The sequence below is a fragment of the Eulemur rufifrons genome, chromosome 2 (assembly GCF_041146395.1).
Source record: "Eulemur rufifrons isolate Redbay chromosome 2, OSU_ERuf_1, whole genome shotgun sequence".
In the NCBI taxonomy this organism is placed as follows: Eukaryota; Metazoa; Chordata; class Mammalia; order Primates; family Lemuridae; genus Eulemur; species Eulemur rufifrons.
This window is the reverse complement of record NC_090984.1, coordinates 113,894,436-113,920,965: the sequence shown is the minus strand read 5'-3', so window position 1 is coordinate 113,920,965 and position 26,530 is coordinate 113,894,436. Positions and strand designations below refer to the sequence as shown.

The 26,530-nt window shown below is 45.8% G+C and overlaps 2 protein-coding genes across 3 annotated transcripts in view; one reads left to right on the top strand and one right to left on the bottom strand.

Moving 5' to 3' along the window:
* Window positions 1-3,952, top strand: part of NRDE2 (NRDE-2, necessary for RNA interference, domain containing) — a 45,147-nt gene extending 41,195 nt beyond the window's left edge. The window contains exons 13-14 of one of the 2 annotated variants that reach the window (XM_069465216.1): window positions 2,895-2,966; window positions 3,574-3,952. In XM_069465216.1, the coding sequence (XP_069321317.1) occupies window positions 2,895-2,966; window positions 3,574-3,699 (198 nt within the window). In that variant the 3' untranslated portion in view covers window positions 3,700-3,952. Of the gene's footprint in view, window positions 1-2,894; window positions 2,967-3,203; window positions 3,318-3,573 lie in introns of those variants that run through there. The other variant, XM_069465217.1, reaches the window with a different exon arrangement.
* A 4,996-nt stretch (window positions 3,953-8,948) lies between these two features.
* Window positions 8,949-23,312, bottom strand: PSMC1 (proteasome 26S subunit, ATPase 1). Its single transcript, XM_069465215.1, has 11 exons — window positions 23,278-23,312; window positions 19,579-19,632; window positions 18,870-18,966; window positions 16,619-16,743; window positions 16,031-16,216; window positions 15,710-15,838; window positions 14,723-14,819; window positions 12,611-12,800; window positions 11,558-11,709; window positions 10,708-10,862; window positions 8,949-9,292 (listed from the first exon to the last, which is right to left on the bottom strand). The coding sequence occupies exons 1-11, from the start codon at window positions 23,278-23,280 to the stop codon at window positions 9,158-9,160; spliced, it is 1,323 nt and encodes a 440-aa protein (XP_069321316.1). The 5' UTR covers window positions 23,281-23,312; the 3' UTR covers window positions 8,949-9,157.
* Window positions 23,313-26,530: the final 3,218 nt, after the last annotated feature.

Genomic DNA, 26,530 nt, shown 5'->3' with positions numbered 1-26,530 from the left:
TTGGGACAGACTTTCAAACGACCTTTTCTGCATGCACTTTAACACTTTTAGCTGGACTTCTTTTTCTGTTTTGGCTAAAATTGCAATTATTTTTAAGATTCTTAGAGTCCTTTAATTTGGTCATTTGCTTACACAGTAAAAAGGGAAATATAAGCCAGTTAGATGATTTCATGAGACTTATGAAAGAAGTCTTCTTAATAAGTAAAAAGGGAGCAGTGGCATTTCTGGATTGTTAATCATTAGATTTTCTTTTACCCTGCGTAATTTCTTCTTCCATCGTTGGCAGCTGGCAGAGTTAGGATGTATTGAAAGGCCGTCATTTACAAGAGCTGGTGGGAGGGAAAAGAATCCTCTTCAGTTCCCGTTTCCAGGGATGAATGAATAAACCTCTCAGAGTGTCAGTCTCCTCTTAGAAATATGCAGAGGAAGAATTATAGAGATGTATCTTTTTTTTTTTTTTTTTATTTTGGGAGGGTTGGATATCAGTTCTGTCAAATTACTTTAAAAAATTTTGTAAGCTAACAGTTGCTCAGATTTATTTATGATGAGATAAGTAAGAAAAGAGAATGAAACTTTGCAAAAGACTAAAGACCATCGGCCTTCTCATTTTCTTAGTGATGTCACCTCCCCCGTGTGGAGGTGGCACACATCAGATAGGAAGGTACACAAATGCCAAAACAAGTGATTACTAAGCATCAGCTACCTTCTCTAAAGGGAGAGCTCAGACACCGGGTATGTGAGTGACAAAGTGGGCCGATGGACAGCTGCCACTGCTTACTGCCACTGCTACTTGCCCCGCCTCCCACGGAGGGGAGAATTACTAATGGCCCAGCTCAGGTCTGATTCACGGCATCTGTTCGTGAGTGTCTTGTTGGCTGAGTCCGCTGGCGCGTGTGAGACTTGGTCCCTGGGGCTCCGTGCAAGGGCAGGGCAGGCCTCTGGGCAAGGTCTCCATTCCACTTCCCTCTGGACTGTGCTTGGCGGAATCCCAGCCTTACTCGGGGGCCGGAATAGCAGCTCTGCCCCCTCATTAGCTGTGTTTTCTTTGGTTCTGTTTAAAGACTCAGTGCCCTGAGATGCTCCTGGCCTGCCTGAGGAGACACAGCCAATCGTAACACGGTGGGGTGACAGATACAATACCATGGGAACTCCAGAACAGAGGGCGTAGCCCCCGGTTATGTTTCAATCCTAACTTAGGAATTTTACAAGGAGTCTTGGTTGTCAAGATGAGGAAATTGAGACAGTGAGGAAGGAGGTGTAGGAGAGCCAGGTAATGCCCATGAAATGTCTCTCCCTTGAGGCTCTGCTCTGGTCAGAGGGCAAAGGTACGTACAAGGCCAGGTCTTGACATGAAACCATGGCTGGGAAACCACACACAGTCACCACTTAGGCTGCACCTGCTGGCGAGCCCAGACCTGACCCAGGGAAGGCATCTCCGGTGGCTGCTGGATAAAGGAAACGCAGAGAACCGTTGTCCTCGGAGGCCAGCTGGGCACCAGGGCACCTGGATGTGTCGAGTTCTGGGACTAGTTGTGTGTAGTTGAGAAAGTGCAGTAATACAATTTTTGTCTCTTCCTTCAAAAAGAGGAAAAAAAGTCTTAAGTTTAGTCAATATTTTGGAGAGGACATTGAAGTATGTTGGCATGGGAGGGAGGGACAGCTCACATCGGCTCTTTGGTTATAAATTAAGAGACCCAGCCTTAGAACTGGAGGTTCACCCCAGGGAGGACACACAGGAGTCCTCTGGCTCTCTGGGTAGCACCTGGCGAGGCTGGGGAGAGACTGAGCTTTGCCTGAAGCAGGGTTACCACAGGTGCTGCTTACAGCCCAAAGGTACGGTCCCTGTGACTGGGGGTTGGCCTTAACCAACTGAACAGGGCCAGGCCCGGGGCACATGCCTGTAGCCCCAGCTACTCAGGAGGCTGAGGCAGGAGGATCACTTGAGCCCAGGAGTTCAAGACTAGCCTGGGCAATGTAGCAAGACCCCATCTCTTAAAAAAAAAAAACAAAAAAAGGGAGTGGGGCCATCCCTGGTAGACGGAGCTCCTGAGCAGTAAGTTGGAGTCTCTGGATACCATTGCTTGGATTTCTGGGAGGTCCGTCAACAACCCTTGCTGGCCGAGTGGTGGGAAGAGCCGACGTCTACTAGAACACTCTGCTGAGGCAGGAATGGGAAGTCTGAAGGAGGTGGGTGGGTGGAACAGCAGAGACAGACTTCAGCTGCACGAGCTCTGCTTGTGCCCACTCCGCTGCACACGCCAGCGTGTCCTGGAGCTGTCCCAGGTGGGCTGTGATTCCTGGAGTGGCTTGATGGGGGCTCTGTCTCCTTCCACACTGAGCCAGGAAAGAGACTGTGTGGCTGTGAGTTGAGACTGAGAGTTTGATGTCTGGAGAGAAAAACTCTGCCCTCTAAGACTGAGATTTCTGACAGAACTTGACCTTTATTAAGATGGTTGATCACAGTCCTGGTTGTCTCATTTCTCTAAAGATAGTTTTCAGAAAATGGCAAGTATTAAAGCAAATCTTTTCTCTGTTTTTTTCCTGAGATAAATACTATAGAAGAACTCTGTTTGTGTAAAGTCATCAGCCGCATCTCACTGACGCGTCCCCTTACAAAGCACTGTTACTAACCCCAGGGCGCGATGGCTCCCAGCACAGGAGGAGACGCAAGACTGAAGAGTCAGGAGTGCTAGGGGTTGACACTCTGGGGCTATTTGTGGAGGGGAAACGACCCCAGCGGGTTCTCTGGTACCCATCGGGCACCGCGGGGTGCCGGGCCCTGCCTGCAGGCTGACTGGCTGCAGCTGAGGAGCCGTGTGCCCTCGTGCAGGGTGTTCTTACAGCCTTAGCCTCCTTAGTCAGCCACTTCTGTATTTTTCTTCCCCTCATCTCAGGTTTCCTTAGGAAATAAAGAAAGAAGCAAAGGTGTATTCTACAAAGCACTTCAAAATTGTCCTTGGGCAAAGGTAAGTTTAAAGACCGTGGTATCCTCAGATTCCCAAGGCCCTTCCTGCCAGGCCTCAGTCCAGCCAGTGTCTACCTGGCCCACCCCTGTGTCATCGGGCACGCGCGGCTCTGTGGATACGAATACCCTGTCCCAGGGCACATCCTAGTGACCTTGTCCCCTGTGGGGTCAGAGCCTTACGGACATTGGTTTCCTTTCCCTGCACTGGAACCGGTGCTTCATGGCCGCGTTGCTGCAGGTAGCTGGTTGCCCAGCATTTGCCCGGAGTTCAGCCCAGATGCTGAAAGAGTTGGGATCCACGTCCCAACTCTGCTTGCAAAGCCCAGGCCAGGAATCAAGTTGATGGGGACTGCAGTGTCTGTCAACAACTCTGCCCCACCTCTGAAAGAAGGCCTGCCTCGGAGCTTACTCGCTCTCGGCCTTTGTGAGTTCAGTGTCCTTCCCCCACGTGCCTAGGGGCTGCCTGGGCTGGGCAGGCCCGCGTGGAGGGGGTGCGGGCTGCGGGGGTGCCGGGAGGGCAGGCTCGCCAGGAGCCTGCTGCTTTCCCGAGCTCTGCCCCGCTAACGGGAAGTGGCTGGCTGACCAGGTGGGTCCTCCTCCCTGCCCAGGTGTTGTACCTGGACGCCGTGGAGTACTTCCCCGAGGAGATGCAGGAGATCCTGGATCTGATGACCGAGAAGGAGCTCCGGGTGCGCCTGCCCGTGGAGGAGCTGGAGCTCCTGCTCGAGGATTAGAGACCAGGAGGGACCGGCCGCGTCGCCCGCCTGTCGGAGCCAGGAGACGTAAGAGGAGGATGTGCGTGTGTTAGGAGACCTCTGCTTTTAAAGCGTTCTTTCTTGGCAGTTTGTGTCTGGGTTGCCAGTCTCTCACATCTTGCACATCTTTGGGGTGTGTAAATGACGCAAAAACTATTGTTTTACATATTATATATGTGAACATGTGTGTATATATATGTACATCGACAAAGAATCATTTCAAGTGATAATTAAACGGTGACAGTTGAGGTGTGATTTCATTCTTGTTCTTTTGCTCTCCTGTGCCCAGCCAGCACCAGCCCCGCCACAGTGAAAGTGTCCCTGGGCTGGCATCCTTGGTGGTCCTGCCAGGTCCTCTGTGAGACGGTTCGGACTTAAAGGTCAGGTTGCTCAGCACGAGCACTTCCTCCCCCGGGCTGGGCAGTAGGGGAGCAGATTTTGCTCTTGGCCTCAGACCAGCGCAGTGGAGAGTCGGTGAACACTCGGTGGCCTGGATCAGGCGTGTGGCGAGCGTCTCCTTATTCCCCAAGTCCTACTCAGGGATGGCTGCAGCAGCCGCTGGGGCCGAGTCAGTCTGTTCCCCGCGGGGCCTGGCTGGTGAGCTGGTGAGCGCCACCTCAGGGATGAGGCCCTTTGGGCCAGGCCTTGCCCCGCCAGACCCCGCCCTGCCTGCAGGAGGTGCCGAAGGTGCTCTTTTGACTCCTGTGTCAACTGCTTGAGGTATGAAGGCCAAGACCAGGCATGTTCTGGTTTTGATTTCTGAGGGCTGTGAGTAGAATAAAATGTAAATATCCACAGTCAGGCTCTTTTCTGCTTCTGAGGAGATTTTTTAGTGCCCGAATCATTGTCACTATTAACCTATGGCTGGGGGGCTTTCTTATCTCCCCGAGCTCCCGCTCTGTAGCGGATAGCTAGTGGGTAGCATCTCTCTGGCTTTTTTGTTTAATCATCATTTTTAGAATTGCTGAAGACTTGTATTTCCTTGGCACCTTGTTTAGAAAAGCCAGTGTATAATTTTGGCAACTGGGGGACACGTCTGGGAGAAAGAAGGTAGCAGTAGCTGGAGCGCTTCTGAGGGCAGCGTAGTGGGCAGCCTGTGATCAAAGCTGATCCCCTCAAGCCCCAGCAGCCTGTCCCTGCGGAACCTGGAGTGGCTGGTGCACATGGGCAGTGACCCCAGGACGGTAACGCAGCTTCTCAGGCTGACTGGCAGCACGTTGCTTGCTGCGTGGGAAGAGGTTTTTAGAAAAACTCAGATTCCTGAGGGTAGATGTTTTATAGAAAAAAGGATGGTGAGATGATCATTATTAGGATTTTATTTTTATTTTTTTTTGAGACAGAGTGTCACTCTGTTGCCCGGGCTAGAGTGCTGTGGTGTCAGCCTAGCTCACAGCAACCTCAAACTCCTGGGCTCAAGCAATCCTCCTGCCTCAGCCTCCCGAGTAGCTGGGACTACAGGCATGCGCCACCATGGCCGGCTAATTTTTTCTATATATTTTTAGTTGTCCATATAATTTCTTTCTATTTTTAGTAGAGACGGGGTCTCGCTCTTGCTCAGGCTGGTCTCGAACTCCTGAGCTCAAACGATCCACCCACCTCGGCCTCCCAGAGTGCTAGGATTACAGGCGTGAGCCACCGCGCCCGGCCAGGGTTTTGTTTTGAGATTGTTAAACACGAAAGGCTGAGAGACGATTAGGCTCCTCCCAAGACTAACAGTCGTCCTGGTGGGCTGGGGAGGGCGTGTTGAGTTCTTTGAAGTCAGTCAGACAATTGCTCTTGCTTTTCTCAGGAATATTGAGTATTTCCAGGATTGCTTGTCACTGCCTGTAAGGGTCGGCACCCTCTTAGTTCTGGGACAGTGCTCTCTCCTGGAATGACGTGGTGGCGACAGCTCTGGCATGAGGGTTTGCTGGGCCTGCAGGTGGTCAGGAGGCACCTTCAGTGCTGGGTCTGAGGTAAGAGGAGACAGCTGGGAGCTGCTACTTCCTAAGGTACAATGTTCGTTATCTTGCACTTAAAAAGTGAAGACATGGTGGTGGCTCACACCTGCAATCACAGCACTTTGGGAGGTTGAGGCGGGAGGATCGCTTGAGGCCAGGAGTTTGAGACCAGCCTGGGCAACATAGTGAGACTCCATCTATGCAAAAATTTTAAAACTTAGCTGGGTGTGGTGGCACACACCTGTAGTCCAGCCACTCGGGAGGCTGAGGCTGGAGGATTGCTTGAGCCCAGGAGTTTGAGGTTGCAGTGAGCTGGGATGATGCCACTGCACTGTAGCCCAGGCAACAGAGTGAGACACTGTCTCAAAAAATTAAAATAAAATGAAAAAATAAAAAGAGAAGACATGACGATCCCTGGAAAAGCCCAAATGCATGCTTTGGAGGGAGCGGTGGGAGAGAGTTCACTCTGAGACAGTTCCACTGAGGAAGGGCTTTTCCAGAGGCAGACGGGGCTGGCCGTGCCTTGCCCACCAGGAGCAAGAAGCCAGGGAAGAAATTGCCCACTGAGAACCCTGGTCCCAGCGCTTGGCACTGCCGGCCTCAGTGACCATCTGTAGAAATGGCAATTGCAGCATTATTTTGGTCAACACGCAAAGCAGGGCAGTGGTTAGGCTGGGGGTGTAGTTCAGCCGCTACCCTGCTGCGTCCCGCTTCCCTACCCTGACCCTAGGCACTGGCATCACAGCAGTGACACCTCTTGGGTGGTGGCACACACTTTGAAGGTGCCCCATTACTGACGATGATCATTTTGATCACTTGGAAGAGATGGTGTCTGCTGGGCTTCTCCAACATGAAGCTGCTCATTCCTTTCCCAATTGAAAAGCATTTCGTGGGGAGGTACTTTGAAGCTCTGTAAATGGCCCTATTCCTCATCAAACTTACTTTTTTTTTCCTTTTTGTAAGAGATGGGGTCTCGCTCTGTCACCCAGACTAGAGTGCAGTGGCATAATCGTAGCTCACTGCAGCCTTGAACTCCTGGCCTCAAACGATCCTCCTGCCTCAGCCTCCCAAAAACTGGGATTATAAGCATGTGCCACTAGGCCCAGCCCTCATCAAACTTTCAATCAATTCATATGTATTAGTATGAGCTCATAGTTTCCTATTTTATTTAAAGGACTATACTGTATTCTGTTAATATTAATTATTTTGATGCTCAAATTGTCCCAGATTTGGCCAGTGGAAGCCCTTCAGGCGGGCTTCTGTGTCCTTTTGACACATCCCCCATCGTTCTTTGAGCTCTCTCTCCCTTGCTTTCTGGCAAAACGTACTTCCTTGTAGCTCTGGAATCAGCTGTGGCTCTTTAGTGAAGAATGGTATTTTGAAGCAAAGAGCTGGGTCTAGGTGTGCTCCTTGCAACAGGGAGGGGTGTTGCTGTTCCCGGGAGCTCTTGGTGGACAGAGTTTATTCTCGTTTTCTTCCCCTCCATATCTGTGACTCCTGCTCAGAGAGGAGCCACCGTCCTTACTGTTGACTTGACTGCTGCCATCCAGTCCCTGCACAGATGTCTTCCTCACCTGCTTGGGCTCCTGTGCTCCACACGGGCTGCCCCACCCTGCACGTACACCCTTCGTCAGCCTTGGGCCCCGACACCCACAGGGATGCCATCCTCACCCTGCCCATGCTGAGTGCTCGTGCTGTGCCCCACGTGGACACCCTCCCACAGGTACATCGTCCTCATCCTGCACTGAGCTGCCAACATGTGCTGCCAACATGTGTGGATGTCGTCTGTGGTAGGCAGAGTGGCCCCCGCCCCCAAGATGTCTACACCCCAAGCCCTGGAGCTGTGATATGTTACATGGCAAAAGGAACTTTGCGGATGGAAATTAAGGTTGCAGACCTTAAAGTGGGGAGACTATCCTGGATTATCTTGGTGGCCCTAATGTAGTAATGAAGGTCCTTAAAAGTGTAGAGGCAGAAAGAAGGGTCAGAGAGATGGGAAGATAGAAGAAAAGGCAGGAGACTCGGAGCTTGAGAGGGCCTTGACCTGCTGCTGCTGGCTGAGGATGGAGGAGGGCCGTCAGCTGATAGCCAGCAAGGAAACGTCGACCTGAGTCCTGTCACTGCGAGAAACTGCATTCTGCCAACCACCTCTGAGAACAAGGAAGAGTGGCATCTCCCCTAGAGCCTCCAGAAAGGAACAGTCTTGCTGACACCATGATTTCAGCCTGGCGAGACCGGTGTTGGACTTCTGACCCGTAGAACTGTGAGTTAAAATTGTGTTAAGGCAAGTCTGTGGTAACTTGTTACGGTGGTAACAGCAAACCTAGTACGCCTTCCTCACCCAGTGTGGGCTCCCACAGCCCAGGCCACCCGGCCAAGTGGATGCTTACCTTGGTCTGCTGCACCTGATGGCTTTAGGACCCATCAGTTCAGAAAGAAAAGAGAAATGAAATGGAGAAAGGGAAGGGAAGGCAGTTCTGACATGTTTTTGAATACTCTTGAAAGGGATGAGATTTCTGAACAAGGGAGGGCAGAGCCAGTAGAGACTCTTCGGCCCTGACTTTTCAGAATTTCTTTTAGGAATCCTCAGTCTCTTGAGAACAGCAGGACTTATTTCCTGTCCCCTGAGTGCTGAGAACCCACACTGTCCACAGAACTTACAAAAAGGGAAAGCTGTATTTCCTTCTCCGTGGAAACAATAGCCCCATTAACTCAGCCTTTTTTATTAAAATTTTTTTTTCCTTTTTATAGAGTCAGGGTCTTGCTCTGTCACCCAGGCTGGAGTGCAGTGGCACCATCATACCTCACTGCAACCTCCTGGGCTCAAGCCATCTTTCCACCTCAGACCCCTGAGTAGCTGGGACTACAGGTCTACACCACAACACACAGCTAATTTTTTAATTTTTTGCACAGACGGGGTCTCATCATGTTGCCCAGGCTGGTCTTGAACTCCTAGCTTTAAGTGATCCTCCTGCCTTGGCCTCCCAGTGTTGGGATTCCAGGCGTGAGCCGTGCTCAGCCAGCTTTTATTAAGACTACTGGCTGTGTGGTTATGAGCATATTCCCCGCCCCCCCCATAACTGCTGAACCGTCAGCTTTGGGGGTGTGATTGCAGGGGGTGTGATTGCAGGGGGTGCGCAACAGGTACTTAAGTCTACACTCCTTGTGACTGTGGCCTGAGCTTTCTTGCCCAGAAGCTTCCCTAAAGCTAGATCCACCCACTCGTAGCTGAGTGGGGGCGGGGCGGATGTGTGTGGAGACTCCAGAAACAGGGACGAAGTGTTTGCGAAAGAACCTCCTTTATTGGGAAGAGTACTGCACAGTGACCAGCAGACAAAGGCTGCCCAAGGGACAGCTTACACGTCATACTCCAAAAGACACATGGGATGTTTGCTAATAACAATCAGCGGGACCATGGATCCCTCTGGGCAACTTCCCCAACCTCATCCCTCTGAGGTCAGGAAAACTCCCATTTTCCTGATGGCAACTGTGGTTCACTAGAGATAGAGCCCCTCAGGGGTGCCTTCTTGTTTTTTATACAGAACATTTTCTTTAGACTTTTTGAAGTCTTCATTTGTTACTTTCATTCTACGTTCTCTTAAGGCCATCAGACCAGCTTCTGTACAGATTGCCTATAAGAAAGAACAGTATGAATACTTATTTTTATTTTAACAAGCAATTCAGAAAGAGCTATTTTGAAATAAGGTATAAGATAGCCAGACTAAGCACAGTTGCTCATTTGAGAAAAGATTAGATTTTTAAAATGTTGTAAGCATAATTATTTTCTGAAAGGATTTAAAGTAGCTTAAACTGGGAGTAATTATAGATAAGAGAGAAGACTGGCTCAGGAATCAAGGCTGTGGGTTCTAGTTTTGGCTCAGGTTCTACTAAGCTGTGTAGCCGGCTTGGCAGGTCAGTAAATTCTTACAGCTGTACTTTTGTTAAAGGGAATAATATTGCTAGGAAATAGATGAAATTATACCCTGAAACTCAGAGGCAATTGAGAGTATATGCCCACTTCATTGATGGAGTCATAAGAGAACAGGTATTCTGGTTAGATACTGAAAGTTACAGTATAATATTTATTCTAATATAAACACAAATGTATGCAACATGATGTGACAAAAATACACTTAGTCCTGGCACAGAAGTTTCTGTTTAGTTATGGCCAGATCAGGTCATTTACTTCAAATGGTTCAGCAAAAAAGAAAGTGTGTTTGTATAGAAAAAGAGAAAACAAATAAGTAAAATGTTAACTTGGTGCATCACTGTACTACTCTGCTACAACATTTTTGAAGGCTTGAAAATTTTCTAAATAAGTTGGTATAAAATTAAATAATTTCAATTAAAAAAAAATTTTAGTGGGCCCCATGGTGTAATGGTTAGCACTCTGGACTTTGGGGGGGGGAAAAAAAATTTTACTCACCAACTGAGATACTAACCTAGTTCTCTGGTACCAAAGCCCCATGGGCTCAGTACAGGCACTGGCCAGAAAGGCACGTGCTGTTCCCACCTAACCGTGGCATGTGCGCCTGACAAGAACCCACGTCTTCCCAGGGAAAGCAGGCTGCACCTATATTCAAAGCTGCCAGGCTATGCTATAAATCTGGGAAGAAATGTCCTAACTCATGTACGTTCATGGTAAAACCAAGAGGTACAGTCTGGTACAACCTACCAGAACATGAATGCGGTGGGTGCTGGTCCCTACTCTGCAGCTCTAGGGTGGGGCCTTCCCCTGACCCAGGACTGAGTGGCTATGACTGACACACCTGAGAAAGTCACCAGGCCTAGTGGAGGCGGCGGCAAGCTTAGTGTCAGTACAGGTGATTTAGGGTCATTTACTCCATAAAATGGGGCATTAAAAGTGACTTACAGTAATAAGCGAATCTACCATTTTGGATGTCATGGTAAACCAATATAACAATTATGATGTTAAAACCCAGACACCCACATATCCACCCCACCTAACCACCACCTCAAGAACACGGTCTTTCCTGATGGATGGGCCACATTTCCAGAAACAAGTTGACCTGGCGCAGGTTCTCACCTTAATGTCAGCACCAGAAAGGTCATCTTTAGCCATGATCAAGTCATCCAGAGTTACATCATCAGCCAGCGTCATCCTGCTTGTGTGAATCTGAAAGATGCGCTTCTTAGTCTTTTCATCGGGCAGGGGGAACTCGATCTTTCTGTCGATGCGGCCTGCAGGTATAAAAAGTTTTTAGCCACAGCCCCATCCAGGACGGGCCCTACCGTGGCTCAGAAAGAGGCCTCAGCCCATCTCCTTTACACATGCAGTTTCAGTCAGACAGTATTCTGAGGGAAGGACATCCAAATCTTAAAAAGTGAACATTCGTTTTTACAGTGTAAGTTTCTACATTTGAATTCACCTCATTTAAAAGAAATCCTCTTTCCTTTTTAGCTTCAGAAATAAATGAAAGTAGCAATTCCTGAATGGCATATTTAGTGAAAAAGGACAGACCTATTTTGCTAAAAACCTTACAAAAGATGGCAAAATGCTACTACTTCTGATAGTACCTGAATGTAAAGACTACATCTAGCTATCGTATGAATGATTTCTTCAGGAAAAGGCAGCAAGTTCTTGAGGCTAAAAAGGGAGGGAATATTACAGGGAAGGAAGCATCAAGACATAGGACTGTGATGCCACAGCACTCAGGGTAACAGAGTGAGACTCTTGTCTCAAAAAAAAAAAAAAAAAGAAAAGACAAAGACATAGGACTAGAATTCAAAGGGCCACAGTGCACAAACTGTATCATGGTCTTGGCTAATATTGTAAGTTTCACTGTAGTATCATTTGATGATCCTCCTAAAGCACACTTAAAACACAAATTATATAAACACATTAATTCTCCACGATGAAACAAAAGAAATTTAACCTGGTCTGATAAGTGCTGGATCCAAAGTTTCTATTCGGTTTGTGGCCATAATAACTTTCACATCTCCCCTTGAATCAAATCCATCCAACTGGTTCAACAGTTCCAACATTGTTCGCTGAATTTCTCTCTCACCACCAGAATTTGAGTCATATCTTTGGGAAAGAAGAGCGGAAGAAGGAATGAAGACCCAACTGATCTGCTAATGGGGAATTACAGCAAAGACCTCATCATGACAAAACACCTCAACATTCCTTTCTCAACCTAAATGTCACTCCCTCAATTGTTCTAGCAAAAGAACCAGCACCCCCTGTTACAGTCTGAGTGTGTCCCCCCAAATTTGTGTTGAAACTGAATTCCCACTGTGGCGGTAGGGCAGAGCCTTATCAGACATGGAGTCGTGCCTTATAAAGAGCTGGAGGGATCTGGCTTAGGCTTGGCTTGTTAGTGTTTATCCCTCTGGAGAACAGAACAAAGAAGGTGTCATCTTGGTAGCAGAGAGCAGCCCTCACTAGACGCCAATGCCAGTGCCTTGATCTTGGACTTCCCAGCCTCTAGAAATGTGAGGAATATATCTCCATTCTTTATAAATCACTCAGCCTGTGACACTTTGTTATAGCAGCACAAATGGACTAAGACACCCCGTACCCCATCAGCCAAGTTACAGATCATATTTCTTCAGAGCAGCTTCTACGCCTGAAATTGTTTTTCATTTATTTTATCTCCATGTCTGGTACCTGATCTCCCAACCTGACTGTGAGCACCTCGAGGGCAGAAACAATCGTGCTCACAGCTGTGGCCCCAGAGTCCAGATGGTCCTGGCTCACGGTGAGCCTGGCTCAAGACATGCTATTCACAACTGACCAATCTCGAGACTTTCACAGCTCCTAGGCAGTTGTTACCTGGGCCCCAGGAGTGCAGAGCCTGAAGCATCTATGGAGGGCAATGCACAGCAAGAACTGGGGCCACAGGGAGAGCCCAGAGAGTGTTCATCCTCAGAAACGAGCTATGCAATATTGCCTCTAAACAATGCAAAATAGGTATGAGAAACTCTACCTTTTTGTCCCAATGGCATCAATTTCATCAATAAACACGATGGAAGGTGCATGTTCTTCAGCGACTCGAAACAATTCCCGTACGAGTTTGGGCCCATCACCTAGGTACTTCTGAATGAGTTCGGAGCCAACCACTCTCAAGAAAGTGGCCGAAGTTTGGTTTGCTACTGCTTTGGCTAACAAGGTTTTACCTATTTTAGAAAAAAGATAAGGTTTTAAGTTAAAAACTCTATCATTACCATCTTAAATTGCCACCAAAATTGGGCAGGCCCCACTGATGAAAAGGCACACACACCATTCAGGTGTCCTGACATTCTGTTCTCCTAAATAGGTAAGAGGAAATTCAGAAAAATCTATCATGTTTTGAGTATTTTGAACTGTTTTCCTAAATAGTTCTGACATCATGATAATGTCAGAAAATACTTTTTACTTGGTTATTTTCAAACCTTGATCCAGATTTTCCACTAAAGAACTGTAAACTATAATTGCCTATAGGAAGAACTGCTCTGTGCCAGTGATGAAATAAATCTCATTTTTTTCTCTGGGTGAGCCTTTCTTGGGCCCCTTCAAAGTTGCATATATTAACCTGACCCATCCAGCCCAGGGTTAGAGAACCAAATTAAACACCAACAAAACGATCAGTGATGAAAAAAGGTCTGGGAGTTCTGGGTTTGGCTGTAAGGAGACACACTGACGTGTTCCTGAGCCCCAGGCCAGCAGTGCCTGGTGCTACCAGGAGAGTAGTTGCTGGGTGGGCTCGCTGCTGGCTCAGACAGCGGGACCAGGACTAGCTCCTGACGGGAAGCTCGGGAGACTCTTCTCAATCTGTGGCGAGTCTCTCTGAGGGACAGGCAGTTCCTTCCACCTGTCTCAGGGAAGAGTTAAAACATTTCCACTATTGCTTCATTGCCTGCTATTTCTCTTTCAGGCCAAAACCAAAAGTCAGCAAAGAACACCCAATTTGAGAATTTTTGAGCCGTTAAGACCTGGGTAAGTGAGAACACAGGCAAGGGCTGGATAGGCGCCTCAGGACACAGAGGCAGTTACGGGCAGAACTGGCAGCCTTAGACCAGCAGGGGAAGAGGCTGGCTGGTGAGTGACACGGAAGACTTCATGGAAGTGGAAAGGCTGACACAAAGTTAAGTTTTGCAACATTCAGCAATGATGTTCCCTTTAGTCAGACAGGCATAGTGGCAGGTGCAAAGGCTGGACTGCTCCCCGAAACCATCAATTAGGGATGGTAAACAGAAGACAAAGAGGACCTCTTAGGTAGATGAGATCTTACAGCCCAAAAGCATCCAAGTGTAGCTACTGGGCTGCTTTAATGGCCAGAGAAACAAGTCTCCTACCCCTCCAATGATGGTGCCTGCCCAGTGATTTTTTACCGCAGCCCCTTTAGTGCCAGTGCCCTGCAGGTGGCCTGCGGCAAAGGGTCTGGTGGCTGTGTTCCAGCTCCAGCCCTGTTACCAGCTCAACTCCCAGGGCCATTAGGGCCTTTCTGAAATGTATTTCCCAAGCTGTAAGATGAGAGGCTGCAATAGAGTGATCTCTTCTAGCTCTAGGCCTCTGAGTGCAGGTATCTCCCAGTCCCTCCAGTGCAGGCACCCTCAGCTAGCACAGAGCCTCTTAGGAACACAGTGTCAATTCTTCAAGCAAATGACTGCTCTTCCTTTGGAATTTCCATAGCGATGAACTGCTAAGTCCTGGGCTCTACTACTAACTCAGGTCAACTTATTGCATAATGAACCAAACATATATAAGCTTTTATCTTCACTCACTTATTCTTCCAGCGTATATTTATTATTCAGTACTATGGGCCAGGAAAATGAATCTGATCTAAACACCACAGAATAGAGCTTTTAAAGCAGTTCTTAATCATGGCTCTGAGGCTTGACCACACTCCAGGTGAATGTGTCAGCATCTTTGGGGATGGGACCAGGCATCAGTAGTTTTTAAAGTTCCCTAGATGGTTCCAGTATACAGCCAAGGTTGAGCACCCCTGTTTTAAACTGAGGAGCTGTGGTGTCCTCACTCAATGCTTTAGTAATTATAAATATCCACTGCTGCTGCATAAGAGACAAGCTGAGTGCCTGCAAAGTGTCAAACAGCATACCTGTGCCAGGTGGACCATAGAGAATGACCCCCTTAGGGGGCTTTATACCCATCTCTTCATAATATTCAGGATGGGTGAGAGGAAGCTCCACAGATTCCTATAGAAAACAAATACTTGGTAAAAATGAAAAGCTTTCTTATTGAAATTATTAGATCTATTGGCATCATGAGAATATATTGCTTTCAATAAAAAATAAGCAAAAAATCTCAATTACTCTTCTTAAAGACCAGGTGCTTGACTTCCATTAGCAGCAAGGCCATACTGAAGAGGATACCTGTCCTACCTGAGCTCCCAGCACCCCGCCCTTCTTCCTAATTGCACCCAAATTCCCTTTTACTTTCCTTAAATGTTGCCAACCTTGAGCAACATTTAAGACTTAAGAAAGCTAAAATTCACCGTTTTCAATTAGACTACAGATAGGATAGGGAAAGTCTTCCTGACTGCTGTTCCCACCTGGGGACATTATGGCTATTTCCTAGCCGAGATCACCGGTGGAGATCTGTGATAGCTCTGAATGATTTCCCTATCAATGGAAGAACATGCAGAGAGGTGACCCACCGCCATGCTCAATGACCACATCTCCCACAACCCCCAGGAGCACAGAGACGCTGGGATTATGTTCTAGACCCCACTTAGTGTGTGCAGGTCCACATGCTACCCTCCATAAAACACTGGAGGTTTCCAGATACCCACAGCTGAAGTCAACACAATTGGAAACATTATGTATTCACAGACCATACATTAAACATTACGTATAAGAAGTATTAAGCTGCAGCTGCTGTAGGCACTAGCATACAATTTATTGTTATTTCTATTACCTACCTCAGTATCAACAAATACAAAAATACCAGAACTGGCAAACTCTGAGTCAGCTACTGGCCTGATCAATAAAAACAAACAAACATGAAAAACAACTTCGAAGTACCCTAAACAGGACAGCAGCAGAAACCAAAAGTGTGAAGTCCCAGAGATGGTTCCCAGTCATACCTTAATTTCCTGGATTTGGTTGTCCAATCCACCAATATCAGCATAGGTCTCCTGGGGGGCCTTTTCTACCTTCATCACTGTGACCAAGGGATCTGTGTCATCCATCAGCACCCCTATCACAGCATGCACCTAACAGGAAATAGCAAGCTTTAACACAGGACTGTGAGGTTCACCCAATCTGTTTAAAGCAATGCCAACCTCAGCATCTTTCTCCCCCCTTAGGAGTGCTCTGGCAATCCACTTCCATGGACGGGCAGATGGATCTAAGAGGAAGGAGAAAGAAAGCACTCCTATGGGCCTTCTTAAAGACTATCGCCTTACCTTGTGGTTGAGCAGGACCGAGCAGCCTGGTTCCAGCAGGTCCTTATCTACAAATGAAAGAATGCTGACATAGTGTTCTGAGCCCACAGACGTAGACACAATGGCATGATTGTCATCAATGATCTCTTCCAAGGTTCCCACTGACATTGGGGTCCCCCTCAGATCATCCACTTTTGATCTTTCCTCCTATATAAGAAAATGCCAAGAAGAAAAAGCAGATTAGATCTAAAACACAGATGATTCTAATAGTTCACTATACTTACAAAGCAGCTGATGCTTTTAAAAGGCAGCTAGGCTGGTGTGCTGTCTCACACCTGCAGTCCTAGCACTTTGGGAGGCTGAGACAGGAGGATCGCTTGAGCCCAGGAGTTCAATGTTAGGGTGAACTATAATGATGCCACTACACTCTAACCTGGGCAACAGAGCAAGACCCTGTCTCAAAAAAAAAAAAAAAAAAAAAATAGCTAAAAAGCCTGGACAGGGTCAACTACTTCAATATCTCATTTATTTGTTAATAATTTTAGGTTCTAAATATTCAACTTGTAAAAAAAAAAAAAAAAAGAAAATTATGGTAACTTTTCAACTTACCTCTTGCTTTTCTTCTAATGGTTTCATTTGTTCCTGATTTCTAATGAATTCTTCCTCCATGAGAAGATAGTCTTTAATTCTCTCTAACTTCAATAATTTTAACCGGCACTGAGTGTGAGGTGTCACTGTAATTAAAATATAAAGTTTTATTATACTTGGTACTTAAAGTTTGCAATTAAGGAAATAAGTTTTTTTTTCCATCTATAGTATTTATTTTACTTTGATGCTTTTTTAAAAGAGCTTGCAAATCAGCTTTAGGTCACAGTGCTTTGTCTTCAACAAAAAAGACTATCTCGGAGACCCACAGAAAACTGTGTGCCAGGAAATCTTCGGATCAGGCTTCTGATGTAATTACTTAAATAATTTTGAGACCCTATCAGTGGAATAAGTCTTTTTTGGTTGGATAGATTCTGAAAAATTCAGTCTGGTAACCCTAAGGAAACATGCTAAAATGGAAAGGAGAGTTTGGCCATTATAAGCATGCATTTGAAAATAGGGGCGAGGTCTGTGACCAAATAGCTAGTCCAAAACGACTTGCGCTGCCTGAACAGTCTACATACTTAAAGAGGAAAAAAGCCATTGACCAACAGACAGTTTGGTTTATTTTTCCCCATATGCGCTAATAAAAAGTTACGTTTGTTGCTCAGGCAGTATACACTGTTGCAAGCTAGCTGGACACATACTCATCTATTTGTAGAATTTTGAAATATCAGGGATATTAACCCTCTTCATCACATATATGGTAAATATTTTTTCCACACTTTATTGTTTCTTTTGGCTTTGTTTTGAAGTCTAATGCCACACAGAAATTTTATCACTTACATAGACCAGAATGTCAACCTTTTCGTTTACGATTTCTGAGTTTCCTCACTTACTTCAAAAAGCTGCTTCTTCCCTAAGGTTAAATATATTCCTGAATTTTCATTTATTTATTTATTTTCATATGTATAGCTGTAATCCATCTGACACAAGAGGCAAGAAATCTAATTTCATTTTCTTTAGACAAAAATTTAAAAATGTCATTTATATTAAATAACTCATCCTATTCCCCACAGAACTGAAGTGTCACCTTTAACATATTAAATGTCCACATAACTTGACTCGATTGTTGGACCGCTTGCTCTGTTCTGGTGACCTAATTATCTCCTTCTGTACCAATACCATATTGATTCATTTGGTAGATCAATGACTGGTTTTACTATTTGACTCCCTTTGTTCTTAACTGAACAATATTTTTTAAAAAATTAGTTTACATATTTCTTTTTAGTTTTTTCTTCTAAGTAGGGAGAGACATTTTTAGATGGGGTGAAGGAGGTATTTGAGCTGAAGGGATGATGAGAAGCAGGTAGCCATGAAAAGTGGGGGAAGGCCGGGCATGGTGGCTCATGCCTGCAATCCTAGCACTTTGGGAAGCTGAGGCAGGAGGATCACTTGAGGCCAGGAGTTCAAGACCAGCCTAAGAGGAAACCCCATCTCTACAAAAAATAGAAAAAATTAGCCAGGCATGGTGGCGTGTGCCTGTAGTCCCAGCTATTCAGGAGGCTGAGGCAGAAGGATCACTCAAGCCTGGGAACTTGAGGTTGCAGTGAGCTATGATGACACCACTGCACTCTATCCCAGGAGACAGAGCAAGACCCTGTCTCAATCAATCAATAAAAATAACCAGTGGAGAAAGAACGTTATATGTCAAGGGAAAAGTAAGGGCAAAAGCCCTATTATGCAGAAGAGTCAAAAAACAAGGCAGGCAGTGTGATGGTGTGACAGACGAGCCAGGGGGATTGGCAGGGCTGTAGATGGAGAGGGGGGCTGGGTCAGCTCACCTGGTTTCAGTTTTATTCAGCAGGAATCCATTGAAAAATTAAGTTCAGGCATTCCATGATCTGAACTTCAATACAATGGCATTTCATTTCATGAAATAAAGTGTTTCTGAGTTACTCAAATTCAACCTGGGTTTTGTGATCTAAAACTACACTTTTAATACACTACAGGAGCTAGTTATATAAAGAAAATTAATGGAACTTCTTAAAGTGAGACACTCATATAATACTGTATTTTAAAACAAAGGGTAACTTGTATGCCAGCCCAGAGGAATGCCACACATTACAGTTAGGCAGAATGGGGGTACAGTCACAGAGCTAGAGCTTCAACCACCCCCCTATTTCCTGTCTCCCCTTTCAGACACTCAGCTACATGCACAGAGGTGGTTTTCCCCGAGAACTGAAAAGACAGCAAGGAGAAACCATGTTGTTACCCAGTGGCAGTTTACTGGCAGCATCTGGTCCTTTTGTTTTCTTCTTCTTTTTGCCCACTCTAGTTGGTACTGGAGGTTCATACTTCTTTTTCTTGTCCTTGAGTTTTTACAACAGCAGGAAAACAAACAAAAAAAAATCACACAAAAATCATATTAAAATACAAATTTATTTCTGCACCACCACTATCTATTTTTCAGGTGGTAGACTTTTCCTTATCTTTTAGGACGCTACTAAAAACCTGTCCTTTAAAAAAAAAATGCTAGATTTCATATTCCTGCAATTTTAATAAGTAAATGTAATTATGGTAAGTAAATGTAATCTTTTTACCATACACATAAATGACAAGTGAGTCACATTATTCCAATAAGGAATAGAGAGGTCAGAATTGAGTTCTATGCCAAAAAGTCTGAGTAATTTGAGACAATTATTCACACCCTAGGATATTCAATGCCAAATTTATAGGCGGTTTACTTTAACAGTTCTGTAATGTTACTGCTTTACCTCCTAAATACCTAATTTGATGGTTAGGTCAATAATCTTTTCTAAAACATGAAAAGGGTATTGTATCTGTAGGACAGACTAGTTAAAAAGCTGCTGGATCATTTTACTTTTTAAAATTCATGTATCCCCAAAGAACTTCTCAGCTGAGACCTATGACATTTTCCATAATTTGCTCACATCACAGTACATATCTGGCTGCTTACTTACCTTGTCATCCTTCTTGCCACCTCCAGGACCATGGCCACCACTCTGACTTTGACCCTGGGGGAAAAAAATCAGACACAGATGTAAATTCAGAATATGATCACTTCAAAAGAACAGCCTTCTTTTTGTCCTGTGATTCTGTATTTATTTTTTATTTTATTTTTTGAGACAGGGTCCCACTCTATTGGCTGGGGTAGAGTGAAGTGGCTTTATCATAGCTCACTGCAACCTCAAACACTTGGGCTCAGGCAGTTCTCCTGCCTCAGTCTCCCAAGCAGCTAGGATTATAGGGGCATGCCACCATACCCAGCGAATTTTTATATTTTTTGTAGAGAGAGGGTCTCGCTAAGTTGCTCAGGCTGGTCTTGAACTCCTGGCCTCAAGTGATCCTCCTGACTCAGCCTCCCAAAGTGCTAGGATTACAGGCATGAGCCACACCCCACCTGTTCTGTGATTCTAAAACATGAACACTTCTTCCTCATTTTAACATTTCTGAACCCAAGATGTACCTTGCAGCCAAGGTGTGCACTTAGTGTGGTAGAATTTCTTTTTCCCTGAAAAGCTGTTAAGGTATATTACTCATGCTCCTTGCAATCGACTGCGTCTTAGAATCAAGAACAACTCTATTGAGAAGTAGATGTAACTGATGAAGCTGAGATTCTAAGATCACCCTCTCTTGGGGGGAAGATACGGCGCTTGACGTTCTTTAATATAACACTACCAGACTGAGGCTACCAAGAGTGTATTTCATGAAATCAGGCTATGAAAGCCAAGTCACTTTACACACTCAACAATCATTTAGCAATTATTTACTCCTATTTTGATATCACCAAGATCCAGAAGGCTTTCCTTTCAATAGCAATTCATCTATCACCCGCCTATAAAGCGTGGTGGCTCTCAGGCAGGCCTTTCTTCTCAATGTGAAAAGCTATTATCATTTTAAGGTCCTAGTGTATCAATCAGGTCAGTGGGATTTCTGATTTTAAAACAGACCCTTCAGTTATAGGACAATGCTTAACACAGAGCAATGTCTCAGAAATGATGGCATTTTTAAATATGAGTAAACTTACTGATTAGAGGGGCCCACTCAACTCCCTCAAATCACCTCCAAGTAGGCACCTCTAACTTAATACACCAATAGTTTCATTATCAAGATAAAACAACCATATCATGGTTACCTAATAGAGTTCATGTCACATATATTTACCCACATGCAAGATTCTTAAAACTTTGTGCTTTATTCTGAAGAAGGTAATTAAGGGCTCAGAGATATTCTGGGTAGCAGAGTTAGTTATACTGGAACGGGCCATCCAAGTTATAGGCCTTTAACAATTATTTATACCTCCTAGGGAAATGTGCTGATGGCTGGGGTAGCCAATGTCTGTGGGGTGCTCACTGTGTGCCCAACTCTGTACTACACATTTTTCCTTCCCTATCTCATTAATTCCATATAATTCTCCAAGGTAGGGTTCATTATCCCCACATTACAGATGAGAAACTGCAACAAGCTTGAGAATATGGGCTGTGGAATTAGATGAATCCAGGATTGAATTCTGGCTCCATCACCAATAGGCTACGGGATCTTGGATAAGTCAGGTCACCTCCTTGAGGTTTGGTGTCCTTAACCGGAAAGTGGGGCATACTAGCCTCCTATCCGATGCTGGAAATTAGGTAACACATGTAAACCCCTTAGCATTTACTCGACTTAAGGAAGTACTCACCAATATTACTGGTGAGTAAGAAAGGGCAGGGTCAGGACTTTAATTGTCAGTCTGGTTACAAAATCTGGGCTCTGAAAGAGTCCAAATCTATTTTGGTTCAGTTCTTCACTCTCTTTTGTCTATTTCCTATCTCCATTTCTCTACCTCTGTTTTTGTCCAGGCCATTTTTTTTTTGACTCTAGCCTCCTGATTGAGACTCGTGGTTCCAGCTTCTAAAACCAACAGCTGATTCTTTCATTGTCCTCCTCAGCTGCTCCCTAGCATAACGTCCAAACTCCTTAGTTTGGCATGCCTGGCCCTTGCCAAACTGACTACAACTAATCTTTCCAGGTTCTTCTACCTTTCTCATGATCCTCCAAATCTGGCCCAGGTGGAGGACATTTTCCTGAATGGGTCTCACAGTTCTTCACCTCTGGGGCATTTTATGTGTTTCTCAGTCTCAAATAACAAAGCACATCCATTATTGAGCCCTTACTAAATGCCAAGCAGTGTGCTTAACATTCCTATAAACACTTTGAGATTAGTACCGTCATTACCTCTCATTTACAGATAAGGAAAGCAAGACCCAGAGAGGTTAAGTGACTTGCCTATTGTCACAAAGCTTGTCAGAGATGGACCTGGGAATCACGGTCAGGTCTCCTGGATACCAAAACCTGGGTGTTTCTCTATGGCTCTAGAAAAGCCTGACAGGGTTCGTGTTCCAGCACAGCCACTTGCTGTGTTTCAGTCTCTTCTTTGGCAAAATAGAGACAATAACAATTACCTCAGGGGACCGTTGTGAGGAATAAATGAGAAAATGCTGGGAAAGTACTTGGCAGACACTTAGACTGCTACTCAAGTAAGACCTCCGGCCTTCCTGCCTTTCATGACACAGGCGAAACGCATTCCCACCTCAGGTTCTTTGCACTTGCTGTTCCTTGTGCCGGCACCCCCTTCCCCTCAGATACCTGTACAGGCTACTCCCTCAATTTAGGTCTCTGTTTAAACATCACCTCCTCGGAAGGGCCTTTGCTGACATTCTATCAGAAACAGCCACCCCTCGGTATCCTATCCCTTTCTCTACAACAGCTATATGACAACGGCCACACCATCCCACCCCACTGCACTCCCTGACATCATACTATATATTTCTTTGTCTGTTTATGCTCTGCTTTCTCCTCTAGAATGTAAGCTCCACCAAGGCAGGGACCTCATCATTCCTGCTCACCCCCTGTATCCTCAGTGCCTAAAACGAGCCTGGCCGAACAAACAAAAGGCGAGTACTCAATACTTGCTTAGTGAATTAGTGAATCAACTGCGAGCCGTTTTTATTATTACTATCGCACGCGGGACCTTTCCCCCCAAGCTCCGCCCGTCCTAACAGCTCAGTCTTTAACGGACGAAGTTGCGCTCCAAGGGCTTGTACGGGGAGATTGTGGCATCAAAGTAATAAGCATGTGAACCTTGTAAATATTTTTCTCGAAAAAACTTTTGAATATTCATTGTTAGGCTTTTGTCAACAACTTAAGACAACGACACTGTAAAACGTCCCCCACTCCGAACGGCCTCCACGACTCCGCTCTCCCCTCCTCAGCTGGAACGAATCCCACCCTCTTCTCTATTCGTACCACCCTTCACTTGCACCGTTCGGAAAGCATTTGTCCCGGTTACTGAAGGAGGCGCCCGTTGAAACCTCCCGCGCCGGTCAGCAGAGCCCTGGTCGGTGGAGAAGCAAAGCCAGCGACCTGCCCGGCTCTGGCGCTTCACACGCCTGCCCCGGGACCCTCCGCGCCGAGCCCCGGATCCAGGGTCCCGGTGCGAGGCCCGCTGGTCGGCCCGGGCCAGCGGTGGACCTGAGCGCCGTCTCCGGAAGCCTCTGCAGGCCGAGGAGACCGAACCGGCGAGAGAAGGAGACGGCGGGCCGAGTTCCTGCAGCAACCGCCCAGTTCTCTCGCCTCGGGCCGCTGCGACCTCCACTCAAAAGAAACCCTTAGTCACTCACCATCTTGCCTCGGCCGCTCGAGCTGCCGCTGCCGGAAGTGCATCTATCACAGCGGCCCGTCGAAGCGGAAGTTTTTTGAGGGACGCTACGGGAGCCGACAGGAACCAAATCCAGTACGGACTAAATTGCGCTCTAAGGGCTGGTACGGGGGATTGTGGCATCGAGGTAATTAATAAGCGTGATGTGAACCTTATAAATATTTTTCATGAAAAAAGTTTTGAATACACATCATTAAGCTTTTGTCAACAACTTAGGACGACAACACTGTCAAAGAACTAGGACAATTGTTAAAATATAAAATATTTAAATTATGCAAAAAATTATACGTGGGAGTGACGACATTGCTCTAAAAACTGGAATGACATTTGGGACTGCGAAATTGACATATGCTTTTGCACAAACACGTTGATATTCGATCTCTGGCATTAACTTGCTCATCTGGGAGTAATTATTTGCCTAATGAGTTGTCTCTAAACCTATTTCTTTTTTTTTCTGATGGCCCACATGTGCGATGAAAATTCCTCATGTTGAACCTAGCTGGTAAAGTTCATCCTTTATTACACTCTCCAGAACATCAGAAAGATGACCAGCATCCCTTCTGTTTCTGGAAATTTCCATAACAACAGGTGGTCAAAATGCTGCGTCTTGCTGAAATGGAAAGATGGGTCTTTCTTTTGTTTACCCTTTCTTTCTTTCTCTTTCTTTCTTTCTCTCTCTCTCTCTTTCTTTCTTTCTTTCTTTTCTCTGCAGATTAATCTAGGCATTTTAGTCATGAAACAAAATATTTCACTTATTATCACACAACAGGCACACTCTTTCCTTCCTTTTCGTCATCACTAACACACTGTAATCGAAGTCTTGGCACTGTCTACCTCCATTAACAAATCTGGCATCTAGTCTACATGATATAATACATGAATTCACAGGAGAGAATGAGGCAAGACAATCATCCCTTCACAAATGCTGAAAGCAATCCTAGCATTGTATGGAATGTCCAGGCAATGTGTATAACCTGAGGAAGTCTAGGGTTCCTAAGACAGCAACATTCTGAGAAATATAGGCGACAACCAAAACTTAAGAAGACAAATTTTGGAGGACATTCCATGATAGGAGGTGCCTTCCTAATTCACAGCAACTCTCTTCATCTCTTCCCCCTAGTGGCTGACACTCTCAATACCCTCCCCCGACCCTTGACAGCCATCTCTGCAACTGTCCCTCTTTCCCACTTGCAACTTCCAACCTCCCCAAGTGCTGAGCGCCCCAAGCAGTCTCTCTAACCCTCTCCATGCTTTCTCTTAGTCGTTCATTATGTAGATAAGCTTAACTTTTCTGCTGTCTTTAGTTTTATCTACATTTTACCTATGTCTTGGATTCTCCTGAGAAAGGAGCACAGGAACTGACCCAGGCAGGGAGGACCCTTCTGCGTTAGAAGGAGGGAGTGGTGCTGGGGAGAGAGTGGAAGATTATGAACAGTCACATTTATTACTTTTATCTTTCTTATTTATGAAGATAATATATATACTTTTTGGTAATTTGCCTAGCCTCCCTTTAGAATATATAGGAATTTAAACACAGTGTCGAATTTCATACTTTGTCAATAATGTATACATATGTTTACAAATGTATATAGTCATATACCATTTTTATACATACACTTGTGTTTGAGTATGTGTAGCAGAAGCCTTTCCTTATCCCTCACCCATCCCCAGCCAGCTCAGTGGTCAAGTCTTGTCACTTGACCTCTGCCACATTTCAACATCCCACTTCTCCTTCCCTCTGTACCTCCTACCTCTTTATCCTACCTCAAGATTCATTCAGCAAATAATTTCTGAGCACATACACGCTCCAGGCTCTCCTCCAGGGATACTGCAGTGATTGAACAAACAAAAATCCTTTGCCTGATAGATTTTACAATAAACAAGCAAGTACATAAAATATATAGTGTATCACAAGGTGAACCACATGGGGAAATTAAACGGGATTAGGAGTGTGTGGTGGTTGGCAGTAAGGTGATTTTAACTTTAAATAGGATGATACTTGAGCAAAAATCTGAAGGAACGAGGGAGTAAGCTATTCAGATATCTGGGGGAAGAGCTTTGTAGGCAGAGGGAACAGCCCATGCAAAGGCCCTGAGGTAGGAGCTGTAGGGGATGGAGACTACAGACACCACGTAGTGAAGAAGTCAGAAACAGACATGTAACTCCCAGAGGAAGCTTAGGGCTTAGGGGCAAATCAACATAACCCGTAGTGGAGAGACCAGCTGATGCTGGCATCAGACTACCAGGGCCTGAATCTGGCCTCCATCGCTCACTAACTGTATTAGCTTCTTGTTGCAGCTGTAAGAAATGATGACAAGTATAGGGGCTTAAAACTAGACAAATTTATTATCTTAAGGTTCTCCGGATGAGAAGTCCAACATGAGTTTCACTGGGCTAAAATCAAGGTACCAACAGGAGGCTTCCCTTCTGGAGGCTCTCGCTAGTCACCCTGTTTTCTCATCTGTATAGTGGGATAACATCCACCTGGCAGGCTGAGGGCACCAATAGAGAAAGACGATACTCTGTTTTCTGATTCTCAGTGGATTTTTGCCAAAAGTAGATGAAATGGAGGCTGGGTAGGACAGTATCTGAACAGAGGGCCTGTGTTAGAGGCTGGTGTGGCCCCTGCTCGGCAGCCCTTCTCCAGCCCCAGGTGCACCAGAACCAGCCTGGATGCTGGCAAAAGGCAGACTCTGGGGCCACCTCCCACAGACTGACTCTGGAGGTTGTGGGCAGGGCCCACCTGTCAGCATTTTTAACAGAAACCCCAGGTGATTCTGACTTAGGCAGTTCATACTCCACATCTTGAGAGCCAGCGCTGCAGGGCAGTGGTCTGCAAAGCAGGGTGGGCACACCCTGGTGGCACGAGGGCCCACTAACATGTTGGAAGGAATCATCAGAATGTATCTTCACAGGATACCCATTTTTTTAAAATTTAAAATATAAGAACGATTAAATAGGCAATCAGCACAGTGGTTTAGAGTGTGGGCCCCACTCACTGCAAGGTCTCCTTTCTGGCCTTGTCATCAAGGAGCTGTGTCATCTCAGGTAAGTTATTTAGCCCCTTTGTGCCTCGGTTCTGCCATCTGTAAAGTAGGGACCTTCATAGTTCCTCCCTCATGGTGGTGTTGTTGGAGGATGAATGTAAAGTGCCCAGAACGGTGCCTGGCACAGGAGAGTTATTTAGGTATCGGCTTCTGTTATTAGTCCTATTA